The sequence below is a fragment of the Macrosteles quadrilineatus genome, unplaced genomic scaffold, assembly GCF_028750875.1.
Source record: "Macrosteles quadrilineatus isolate MER2022 unplaced genomic scaffold, UCM_ALF_1.0 Scaffold_3__2_contigs__length_128488019, whole genome shotgun sequence".
In the NCBI taxonomy this organism is placed as follows: domain Eukaryota; kingdom Metazoa; phylum Arthropoda; class Insecta; order Hemiptera; family Cicadellidae; genus Macrosteles; species Macrosteles quadrilineatus.
The window spans coordinates 121,908,929-121,921,740 of record NW_026542596.1 but is presented as its reverse complement, the minus strand read 5'-3'; the positions used below and the strand labels follow the sequence as shown (position 1 = coordinate 121,921,740).

Genomic DNA, 12,812 nt, shown 5'->3' with positions numbered 1-12,812 from the left:
AAAAACTTCATTGCGCATTCTCGTTTGGTTTCAGGATATTTAAATAGATGTCTCCAACGTAAATCGTTTCGAAATGTTAAATTGAGTCAATGACGTCACAGATGTTTTGTCACGTGACTAGAATGCCGTTCTCTGATTGGCTGAGTCAATCCCTAGATTAAATAATAGCTATTTTACAAAGGTTCATTTGTGTACACATCGCCTGAAAATAATATAACACTGCAAACGTTGCTGTTACTCTGTGGTCGTATTGAATAAATAATACATTAAATTATATTAGTATTATTATTATTATTTGAGGCACAGCAATAAAACAATTCAGTAATAAATATTTTCATTAGCTATTAATTTGTCATGTATCGTTTTATTTCTTATGCAATATTGTTCTTCAAAATGAGTCAGAGATGAAGCGTTTCCAGCTAAAGTACCAATGTGTGGTTTCATCTTTATGAAATTTGTTCATAAACGATTATGAGTTGATCATACATATTACTACTGAAATTTTGTGGCAAGAGTTTTTGTTAAGTGTCCAACTATAAACGGGGTTAGTAAAAAACTACAAAAAAACTTGTAAAATAGGAAAACCAAATTCAGATAGAAGTTTTCTTTTGGAATGTTTAGAAATACAATGCGGACATAAAAGCTTAAGAACAATGGAACCAAACGGAGTTAAATGTTTAAAATGGGTATGTGCAATCGTTACTTAACTGCATACAATTTATGAGAAAATAACATTGCATTGTGCACACTTTCACATTATATTATGCTATATAGACATAAACATCATTAAATAATGTTGAAGATAGTTACTTTCTGTTTATATAGGGCCTATCTTAATTAATTGTACTTTTATTTATCGTACACACACCTTTTGTTATAAAGTATACAAGCTTACAAACAACATCTTCAATTTCTAATAGAATAAGTAATTTATTACAAAACTTACCGAACTGTTTAAAAATTCATCCAACGCACCAGCGAAGAAAATATTTGCCTTGCCGCAGAATATTTCTGCCTTCCCCACTGCAGATGTGTTAAAGTTAATTGCAATAATATATACGCACCTTTGAATGTTCTCGTCCAAATTTTCGAATCTTTGATATGAATTTACATTAACTATTTTAAAGTAACAGGACAAGACTTGTTGTGTAACTCTTTAATTAATCAATGAGATTAATGTAAAAAATTGCTCTCGATCTCCTAATCAATCTGTCTTGTAATAACAGACAAAAATTTATTTTTTGTCAATCAGTAAAATCTTTTATTGTCCTCCCTATTTAACCCATTTTTACGATTGAGGTGTAATTTTAAAGCCTGTGATCAAGCGACCCCATTGAGCCTATAATTTGAATCTTACTATGCTGTAGTGTATTCAATACCTCCCCCTGCGGTTTCGGGGTTAGAATAGGATCGCAGCCCTCCCGGGCTTGTCGTAAGAGGCGACTAAAAGGGTGACTGACGTCCTCACTGGGAGTCCCTGGGAGTGCCCCTGTTGTGTTGCAGGGGTTGATGTGTGCTCTGCACTGCCGATGGGTATTCCCAGTGTGTCGTGAGGAGCCAGCCACTTCGGTCCTTGGTCAGGAAGTGCGGCATGGATGCAGAGGTCGGGCTCTGCATTGCAACAGGCGACCCCCGGCACGTCAGGTATCCGGTGCTGGGCAAACGGAGGTCGGGCCCCGGGGAACTGGGGTAGGGGATTGTCCCCGAGGGTATACCCGCTCCTGACTAAATCCGGGCCGTCTCTTGCCGCACGATGCGCTGGTAAACACATGTATGGCTTGTCAAAACCCCCCACCCAACACATTATTTAACAGCAGCTCAAATGAGCAAAAATCGAAGTCGGAAAAGGAGTGGAGCCCTTTTGGGCGTAGCTCCAAGGTCAAGAGGTCGCCACCAGCGAACAACGTTAAGGCAACTCCACCGCCTGCAACCTTTAAGGGCTCAAATGAGTTCCCCCCACTAAGATCTCCTTTGACAAGTGGAGAAGGAAAAGTAGACGTTGAACCGGCGTTGACGGGAACCCTCCTGGAAAGTACAGCGCCGAAAATCAGCCCCCAGAGGTCGGATCCCGAACTTCAGCGTTACCGTCAACAATACGACGATGCTGATGAGGAGGAGTCTGACCTCCTGGTAGAGATGATGGACCTCATCAATAATATGGAGGGAACCTTGAAGCTCCGGACCAACGTAAACCGGTCAATCAAGGACGGTCTCCCAAAGGTGAAGGATCGGGTTGTCCGAGTTCTCGAAATTAAAGGCTTGATGAGACAGGCTTTAGTTAATAAACGGGAGCTTGTGAACCAAGTTTTAGCCCCTAAACTGAACGACAAGGGCAGGAATCAAAGGAAACGGGCAAGGAGCTCACCAGCAGAGAGCCCCGATCTTCCTGAATTGGCCAATCAGCCTCTGTCAGATGTCGAGCAGAAGGTCGAGGACAGGGCCACCCAGATGACACCCCCTACTGAGCACACTCCAGCTCTAAAGAAGCGCCCTCAGCAAACCAGGGAGCTTGCCTCTCTCCCAACGGTTGACGGAAGCAGCTCTATGAACTCTGCTGTGGCACCATCAAATGTGGGTAACTGGGAGAAGAGGCTTTCCCGCAAAGAAAAGAGGAAATTGAGACGAATGGAGGCTGTCTCTAACAAAGAACCTGCAGCAAGAGATCGAAAGATTGCTGACCCTGCTCCGGCGAGGGAGGTTCGTGGAAAGGCCCCCCCTGTTTCAAAGAAACCCAGGCCGAGAAAGCCCAGGGCTGAGGCAATCCTGATCAACCCCTTAGGGGGGCGCTCTTTTGCTGAAGTCTTGGGTAGACTCAAGTCTAAGGCCAAGCCAGAGGAGACGGATACGATTGTTAAGTCAATCAGGTGTACCCAGAATGGGAAAGTTCTCCTCGAGCTGGGGAAATCTGGTGACCGAGTGGCTTTTGCTGCAAAGGTCAGAGAGGCTCTGGGGGACCACGGTACTGTTCGGGAACTCGAGCCTAGGACCTCGGTGGAGATCCGGGACCTTGACGGTCTTTCGACTGAGGCTGAAGTCAGGGAGGCTATCAACAAGGCCATCCCTGATATCCAAAATGCCGACTCCCTTAAAGTATGGCTTACGCGGCCCAACCGCAGCGAGCAACGCATAGCTATCGCTGAAATGCGAAACCAAGATGCCAGCAAGCTGCTTAATCTCACACACCTGAGAATTGGATGGGTCAATTGCAGGCTCAGACGGAGGGTGGTTGTACCGCGATGCTTTCGCTGCCTCGGGTTTGGTCACTCTTCCCGAAACTGTAAAGGACCCGACCTATCCAAGAATTGTTTCAGGTGTGGCGGCTCGGGCCACAACAGGAAGAACTGTACCGCAGCAGAGCGTTGTTTTCTCTGCGCAGAGAAAGGCCAAAAGGACGCCTCATTAGGTCACATTCCAGGGGCTGGGCGATGCAGTGTTTTCAAGGCTGCACTCGACCTTGAGAAGGCTAGGTCTAGGAAGTGAGGATTCTCCAGGGTAACCTTGAGAGGTCCAGAACGGCTGACTCCCTCTTAGATCAGCTGGCCCAAGAGATCGGTGCGGACACCCTTCTGATCAGCGAGCAGTACCGTGACAGGGACCCACACTTCTGGTTCCCAGATTCTCTTGGTACTGCCGCTTGTTGGGTTCGAAACAGCACGGAAGCACCAGTGCGAGATCACGGACGCGGCCGAGGCTTCGTTTGGGTCAGGTGTAGGGACGTCACGTTTTTTAGTGTCTACCTTACCCCCAACGAGCCAATTCAGGGAATTCCGTCTGAAGATTGACCGCTTAGAAGACAGTGTACGGGGTACCGTTGGGCATGTCGTTGTTGCTGGTGATTTTAATGCGAGGGCTGTGGAGTGGGGTATGACCTCTACAAACTCCCGGGGGAAATACATCCTGGACTTTGCCGCCAGGGCCGGACTTGTCGTCTTAAACGAGGGCGACACGCCTACTTTCCGGCGCCCCGGCATGAGAGGTACGATCCCCGATATCTCCTTCTCGTCGGAATCACTACTAGCACGGATCTCCAACTGGAGAGTCATCGAAGACCTCACGGCAAGTGATCATCAGTACATCGTTTTTGATATACTGGATGAACACCATAATCAGGCGCCTGTATCACGATCTGGACCACGCCGATGGAATACGGACAAGCTGGATGTTGAGAAGTTCACTGACGTAATCTCACGGGGAGCGCTGGTGAATTCTGCTGCACCTGTTGACGCCGAGGCATTGGTAACGTCCACGATGGAACTGATTGTCTCGGCTTGTGACCAGGCCATACCACGCAGGGGACGCCGTCGCGATAAGCAAGCTGTGTACTGGTGGACTTTAGAGATCTCGAACCTTCGGAAAGCTTGTCTGAAAGCCAGACGTGCCGCTATGAGGGCCAGAAGATTCCCGGATTTCGAGGCTAAGTCAGCGGCTTATAGGGCTGCGAAGAAAGCTCTTCGTCGGGCTATCATCGGGAGCAAGGTTAGCTGTTGGAGGAGGCTTCAGGAGGATGTTGACTCTGATCCTTGGGGACTGGGCTACAAGGTTGTAACCCAGAAACTCGGCGCCCGATCACCACCTTCCGTCATGGAGGGCACCACCATGGACAGGATCGTCACCTCCCTCTTTCCGTCTCATCCTCGGCGGCCTTTTTTCGACTATGGCGAGGTAGGGGACATTCCACTCTTTAGCATTAAAGAGCTGGAATCATCTGTCCTCTCCCTGAAAAACAGAAAGGCACCTGGTCCTGATGGTATTCCCAGTGAGGCTCTCAAAAAGGTATTCTCAGTTAACCCCCTCTTACTGCTGAGAATGTACAACACATGCCTGTGCGAAGGGGTTTTCCCAACTCCTTGGAAAAGGGCTAGGCTTGTGCTAATCAGCAAGGGGAAAGGTGACCCGAATATGCCGTCGTCTTACAGACCCCTCTGTATGTTGGATGTGGCCGGAAAACTCTTCGAGAAACTGATCCGCTGCCGCCTGACGTCTGCCGTGGAAGCTGCCGGAGATTTGTCTCCTCGTCAGTACGGCTTCAGAAAGGGTCGGTCAACAATCGACGCGATATCCGAGGTACACAGAGCGGTAGAGCGTGCCGAGAGCTTCAATCATTACTCTCGCCGTATCGTGCTTCTTGTTACGCTAGATGTCAAGAATGCTTTTAACTCGGCGAGATGGGTCGATATGTTGAGCACGTTGAGGAACAGCTTCCGTGTACCAGTATATCTGTTGAGGCTGATCGAGGACTACCTGCGCTGCAGAACTCTTAATTACGAAACTAAAGATGGTTCGCGGACGATGGATGTTACTTCCGGTGCCGCGCAAGGTTCGATACTCGGCCCAGATTTGTGGAACGCTGCCTACGACAGCCTTCTGAGATCTGAGATGCCAGAGGAGACCGTTTTAGTTGGGTACGCCGATGACGTCGCAGCCCTCATTGCTGCACGCAACGTTGAGCTAGCCCAACTGAAACTGAACCAAGTCATGCGCGTTGTAAACGCCTGGATGACTGATCATGGTCTGACACTCGCTCTGAGCAAGACAGAGATCGTCATCCTCACGAAAAAACGGATTGAAACCATCGTTCCGCTACGAGTTGGGAACGTAGTTGTCCAAACCACGCGAACCGACAAGTACCTTGGTGTCATGGTGGACAACAAGCTGAGCTGGAGGGACCAGATCTTCCGTACGGCGGACAAGGCTGCTAGGAGTGTTGCTGCTCTTAGTAGGCTTATGGCCAATGTCGGTGGTCCCCGGTCCAGCCGTAGAAGACTACTGATGTCTGCAGTCCAGTCCGTGCTTCTCTACGGCTCTGAGGTGTGGGCAGACGCGCTTAACAAGGAGGCGTATAGGTTGAGGCTCGCACGGGTGCAGCGTCAGGCGGCACTCAGGGTCGCTTCCGCGTACCGTACGGTGTCCGAACCGGCTGTTTTGGTGATCGCTGGAGTTATCCCAGTCAAACTCTTGGCAGCGGAGAGGAAGGCAATCTACCAGAGACAAGGCTACATCGGAAAGGACGCTGCAAGAACAGAAGAGCGCTCCCGCACTTTTCAGATGTGGCAAGAAAGCTGGGAAAGGGAGACTCGAGGACGTTGGACTGCCAGACTCATCAGGCAGGTCCAACCGTGGGTAGAACGGCGGCACGGTGAGGTTGACTATTACCTCACGCAGTTCTTGTCAGGTCACGGCTATTTTCAGTCGTACCTGCACTTGATGGCCAAAACGAATTCACCTGACTGCATTTACTGCCCATGCATTCCCGACGACGCGGAACACACTTTTTTCCACTGTCCACAATGGGATATGCTTCGCCAGGAGGCCATTCAACATCTTGGGGTGCTGTCGATTGAATCGATCTGTGAGACCTTGCTGAAGGGTGAGGACAACTGGGACTGCTGGTCGCACTTTGTCCGGAATGTCCTTCAAGCTAAAAAGAATGATCTAGATCGGAACATAGTCTAGATTTGATAAGAAATAAACGGCTAGACACGGCGTAAGCCCCTCGGGCGTAGGCAAACTCGGCCTAGTTCTGATGAAGTGCGACAAGTGTTCCCAGGCTAGTGTCCGAAGAGTAGAGGAGGTTTTTAGTGGGTAGTCTCTGGGCCTTAAGCCCGTTGGAGTCCCACACTACAGGCTAGCAACCTGTGTGCATAAATGTATATTCCCACCTCTCCCTAAAAAAAAAAGAAAAAAAAGTGTATTCAATACCGTTTATGTTTCAAAATAAAATGTAATGTTATTGACAGACCAAATCTTTGTTTAGTTTTGGTTTACAGACTAGGCTGTCATTTGACAACTTCTAAAGCCAAAACAAAGGTTGTTTGTGTTTCGTTGTCATTGCAAATAAAACAAAACAACAGGTTTAAGGCCTTCAGGCAACCACTGTTGTTGACGTACAGCGTATTGTGTTGAACAACAATTCCTATTTTAAATAAATCCCTTAGAAGTTTTTGGTCATGCTTAATTATATGTTGTATTAATTTCTTACTAGTTTAATTACTTGGGTAAAATGCTATTGTAAATTTACAAATGCCTCGAACAATATTGTGGTGCTAATCCGTCGTTTAGTGAACGAAAGGAATTGTTGAAAACAAAAAGTCATGGTTATTGGGTTGTTTTAATTACATTTGTTGAGATGGAAACTACTGCATTAATGTTTGAAAAGTATCATTTAATTTTTTATGAATAAATTGTGATTGCACAGAAACATATATGTTATGTATTACCAATCCATTAGTGTGATTGCTATGAAACTTTGGAAAATCGTTCATAATGTTTCAACATCAACTTAGAACTCTGTCCCAGGGCTCTTCACGATAGCTCCGTATTAAACATACAACAATGATGTGTTGACCTGTTTGTCAAATTTTGTTTCCTCTGCACAGAACCCTCCAGAAATCTTTGCTTGAATTTGAATTTTAATATTTTCAAAGGCTTATTTTGATGTCACACGACATAGAAATGTCCCTACAATACATTGAGAGCTTAAATTAACATTATGCATATTATGCATCTTCCCATCGCTGTTCCTTTTGTTTACAATAAAGTTAACAGTTGCCTGTTTTTTGTTATTTTTTTAGTTAAGCTCTGTTATTGTTTTTTTTCTAACTTATTTTTTTTATAAGAGATCCTAACAAAATAACAGCTTCTTCATTTCATAAACAACTCTTTATAACACAGCTTGAACCTTTTATTTTTTTACATTACAAAAATCTTAAAATCTTTATTGCACAATAAAAATGGTTAAAATGCAATATAAAACAACTTATATGCAGAGTTTGAATTTAATACTCGCGTTTTCAGTTTATAATTCAATAATTTACTCATTCCATGTTCTGAAGTTGCCTCACCATCATCACACCAATGGGAGAGTTTTTGTGATCAACTAAACACATTTCTGTTGATTGAGGCTGGACAACGCGACTTTGGGTCTGACAAAACCTAACAAATCAGTGAGGGCGGTTGATGACTACCCTTAGGCTTCTACTCCCTCCCCCCTCTGTTTTCGTTCCCTCCCCCTCCCCCCCCCCCCACATTCACTAACAAATTTAATCTTTAATTCTCAATCTGAATGTAGGTTGTGGGATTATCTAACAGATTACGTTATAATAAAATAAAAATAAAACACTATTTTTAGGGTTCAGATTCCAGTTCCAAAAACTTAGTTTTCAATCATCGTGATGGAGAATTTCCTTAATAATTTGTTAGATAGTGTAAACTCGCCATCAAAAAACCCACCCCATGGTCTAAAAATTATAAAAAGTCAACTTATTGAACCAAACTCATTCAATTAGGTTCACTATACCTTCGCCAAATTTACGTCTGCTTTAATAAGATCCCACCAAAATAGTTTGGATTTTTTTTATATAAAGTTCAAGATTTTATCAATAATATTTTATGTTATCAAAAAGAAGTATGGGAGGATATCTTTAACAGTCTTGAAACTTAAAAGCCTTGCTATTGAATGGTTTTGATGACAAGTTCTGTTAATAAACGTCAACTTTGCTTCAGAGACATCTCTTATATTATTTTCTCTCTTAATTGAATCTTCTGATAACTAATTGGTATAATTGGTGAAGTTTTCCTTCCTTTTCTTTTTGGGAACAGAGTTTGTTAAAGTGCAGCATTTTGATCTCTACAGAAAGAATGAGCAATTTACAAATATAATATTTTACAATCCCTCTTAAAAGTTATTAAAAAACCCCACTACTAGCTAATTAACTAAAAATGAAGTAGCAACCACATGATTTAGTAGCAACGTAGCTGTTATAACATAATTAATAGTAAATGTATCATTTTAATTAAATACCAAAAATGTAGTACAACCTATATTTTTTTTAATTATAAATATATTATTGTTTGATAAGTTTACTCGGCAAATGATTGTAGCCTATAGCTTTAGACCTCTAGGCCACATCACATAAAGACCTTTTTTGAATATAGGATAACTGTACAGGTTTTTGTTTCTAGTGATGTACTATTTTTTTTTACTGTTTGAAATCTTTCTTACTTTCATGAACATAATCAATCTTGAAAAAAAAAACAGGCTGGAATGTGGAATGATTTCGTATTATTATTTTTCTGGTGGTTAATTAAGTATAGGAAAACTAGATACCCTCTAAAAATGAAATCTTTCCCATATTTATATTGTACAGTATTCAATTAAGATGGCTTTGTTTCAGATTGCCTTCACTTGCAGTTGTATCGAGACAGCAAAGACCGCTACAAGCAAGGCCAGACCAAAGCCTCCCTCTCCCTTCAACATTTTCTGGGAGTTTACTCCGGTAATTATATAACAATTTTCTATTATTATTACTATTCATACACCTACTTCCATCGGCTGACTTATCTGTTTTTAATTATCGAGCTCAATCCATAAAGTGACTTCTGGTTTTAAAATAGTCAAGGAAAAAGGTAAAAACTAATCATTTTGTTAACACATATTTTAACAAGATTATACTCAAAATCTCTATTTCAATTTATTAATTTACCCATAAAAGTAATGTTAATTTAAATGTATTATGTTTTTATTACCAATCATTAATTAAATTTATTGGAAGAGTCGTCTAGAAAAGGTTTTTTCTTGTAAGAGTCTAGTTCATCTTGTAGAATGTAGACAAAAGCCTTTGGTGATTTTATAAAGTGTGAATCCAGTCATCCAAACACTAACCAACTTCACTCAAAAACTGTACTTAACCAAACCCAGATTACTGTTCATTTTATGTTATGTAGGTACTTTAAAGAATGCTTGTTTTGTTTTGCAGGTTTTACGCTGGACAAAGAGTCCAACACGATCGCCATCATTTGTCAAGATGTAACCGTAGTTCTAGCCTTTGACACTAGAGAAAGACTCATCCAATGGCAGGTCAAGATAGCTAACAATTTGGGTGAAGGTAGGGAAGTATAAATTCTTACTCTATATTTTGTATATTTATGGTTTGGTTTTTCTAGTTAGAGCACCATAACCTGTCTTCAGATTCCGCAAAACCATTTTGTAAGTTCACTATCTTGCCCGTGAAAATTTTCACTAAAGATCTTCCTATTATTGGTATTGAACTTAAAAAATCTCTTAATCCAAAAGATTCTTGCTAAATCATGCATTATAACAGGGTGTTTTCTGTTTATATTTGAAGGTTATGCATTTTTGTCTCCTGTTGTGTTTGTGGTATCAACATTTGGAAAACTCCTTAATTTAAATTAGTAAATAAGAAAATTATTTTCAATGGCATTATAATTTTTACAGAATAACTATTTGTGTAGAACATTCCCAGGCCTACAGATATGCAACGCATAGATGTTCCCATTCCGGTACTTTCAAAAATGTGGTTTTCTGTACTCTATTATGCTATTTTCAAAAACCAAACCAAAAAAAGTGTGACCCTGGGAGTTTTATGAATTCTTTACTGGAAAAAACCAGTTCCAAAAATTTCATGGAGTATGACCCTTTTTTCAAGGAGGAGTTTTGAGAAGAAATGGTATTCGTGTCTTTGTCGGTTTTTAATTTTTTGCAAACATTTTTGTTTCCATACAAGATTCTGTAAATTTTTCAATACATTTACTGTGAAATACACAATTTTCTTGAATTCGTCGAGGAAGAAGATTATTGGAACAGGTCAGAGATTGTTCCCGGGAGGTTCCAGTTCTGATATCTCAAATTACTTATAAATAAAATCTAGTTCAATCCTTTACAACTTTTTTTAGTTCTAACATAGTACCTAGTTCTAATAAAGTGCCTACTCGCTATCCTGTGGTTCCTCTTAAATATTCAATTGTATCATCATTTGTAATCTAATCATGTGAAACAAAAGGAACACTCTAAATAACTTTCTCTGTGAATCAAAATGAACCAAAGTCATATTCAATCCACAATGTTTGCATTTGGTTACGTTTAAAAATTCTGTATAAGTATGTGGGCTACTGATACAATAATAATTACCCAATATCAACATCTCAAATTGTAACATTTAAATTTTAATCTTAATATCTAATAGAGACTTAAGTCCTCTGGCTAACTCACTCACACAAAGAACATGACATTCAAAAAACAAGTTGATAGTGTTTTACATTCATAATTGAAATAATAGATCTCATGTTTCCTTTTTGTCTACAAGAGGCCTATCAGATTACTCCATGTTACAGATGAACAGTGGCTTGTGCAGATATCATCCGCCCCGCCCAGAGCCAAGGTCAGTCCAGGCCCCGCCAGGCTGCATCTACAAGAGCACCGCTTTTGTCTCACTGTGGGGGTGCCTCCCCGACTACTCGGCCACTGGCAGATACGACAACTCAGGTAAAACTACATCCTAGTGCACTAGACTCTAGCCTAAAAGGTCATTATCAAGCCTTTGGTGATTGGCGGGATTAGAACCCAGAACCTGGGAACCAAAGGTGGAGTGAAGTCATTCTACCACTCAATGAGCATTGCGCCGTGTCGACTGGAAATCTGTCCCCGTTAATGTATCCTTTAACTCTACAATGTCAATCTAGTAGGAAAACAATTGTAGGGGTATTGTATTGGTAGTTTCAATCCTCTAGGTATTTACAACATCCAAAACTGTCCATGCTGTTTCTGGAAGTTTACCAAAAATAAAGTTTAATACCAATGACAAATTTAAATTTTGTACTTGATTAATGCTGGATTTAACTCTATGCCGACTAGTCACCAAGCAAAAAGAGGCTGCAGCATTAACGTTTTGTACAAGAATCCATTTTTTAAAAACAAAAATTGAAGTTTTCAGTTTGTAATGGTTGCAGGGGACAGTAATGATGTAATTGTGATCACTGGAGATATTCATGATATTATCTCGATCGCGGAGAAGTTCCAACTAAGGGACGGCTCCGTGTTAATTTGGCATAATTTGGTCAAAACAAGTACCCTAAATGCAGCACCGCTTTTTATTCGTTTATTCAAGTTATCAATGAAAAAACTAAATAAATGTAAAATTGAACCACTGACATAGCGTGCTGATATCGTTCCCTGATTTCTGTTGACAGCGATTAATATTGAATTAATCCAACTTCAAGTAAACTATGTCTTTTATCATATCATGATTACTTCTCATATATATACAATAAAATTATCATAGTCACGTTAAGTATTAAATACCCCCGCCGCAGCAAACCTGCAGACTTAGCGAATTTCCATTTGCCTGATTGGATTTAAACTAAAATGTCTCCTTAAAAATATCACATTTATTCCCTATTTAAACAGAATTAGTTTAATGAGTACTTAGGTTTGCTGCAACAGGGAGGGTAAAAAAGTTTTTTTTAATGTAAAATGTTAAAGGTACTGTGGTTTAGTAAGAAATTGATTTATTTTCCAAATTTGATCAAAATATGTTCATAAGCAAGCAAACTATAACAGTTGACTTATTTTCCATAAGCATAACATGGAAATTTTAAAATTACAATTTTTTTGAATTTTCTCCGTAACAATTAGGCGCATATTAACGCTTCAATATACTAAATTGTTTGTTTTTTTAAGCTCTACAAAATGGTTTAAAAAGAAATTGTGAAATTTTGTGTTTTTAGGGTCAAAAATGGGAAAAACCTATTTTTACCCCATAAAACCCCCCATAAGGCCCGCCGCACATTGGAGCGAGGCGAGGAGCAGGCGAGGTGCAGGGTAGGTGCAGGCGGGAGCGGGGACTTTTTTAGTGTCACCGCACATTAAAGCGAGGCGGGACAGAGGTTTCCTAGCTTTGGTCCTACTGTCGCGAGTAGAGAAATATTCTTTAGACCTTATTCATTCTAATTGTGAGTTTAATAATTTAGTTTGACTCTAATCGCTATCCTAAAAACGTAAAAAACGTTTTTGAAAA

General features: G+C 41.3%; 1 protein-coding gene across 1 annotated transcript in view; it reads left to right on the top strand.

The window, feature by feature from the left end:
- LOC128989514 (uncharacterized) overlaps window positions 1–12,812 on the top strand; it is a 182,625-nt gene that overhangs the window by 156,589 nt on the left and 13,224 nt on the right. Inside the window, exons 3-5 of the mRNA XM_054411411.1 lie at window positions 9,174–9,275; window positions 9,756–9,884; window positions 11,131–11,281. Coding sequence (XP_054267386.1) covers window positions 9,174–9,275; window positions 9,756–9,884; window positions 11,131–11,281 — 382 coding nt within the window. The remainder of the gene's footprint in view (window positions 1–9,173; window positions 9,276–9,755; window positions 9,885–11,130; window positions 11,282–12,812) is intronic.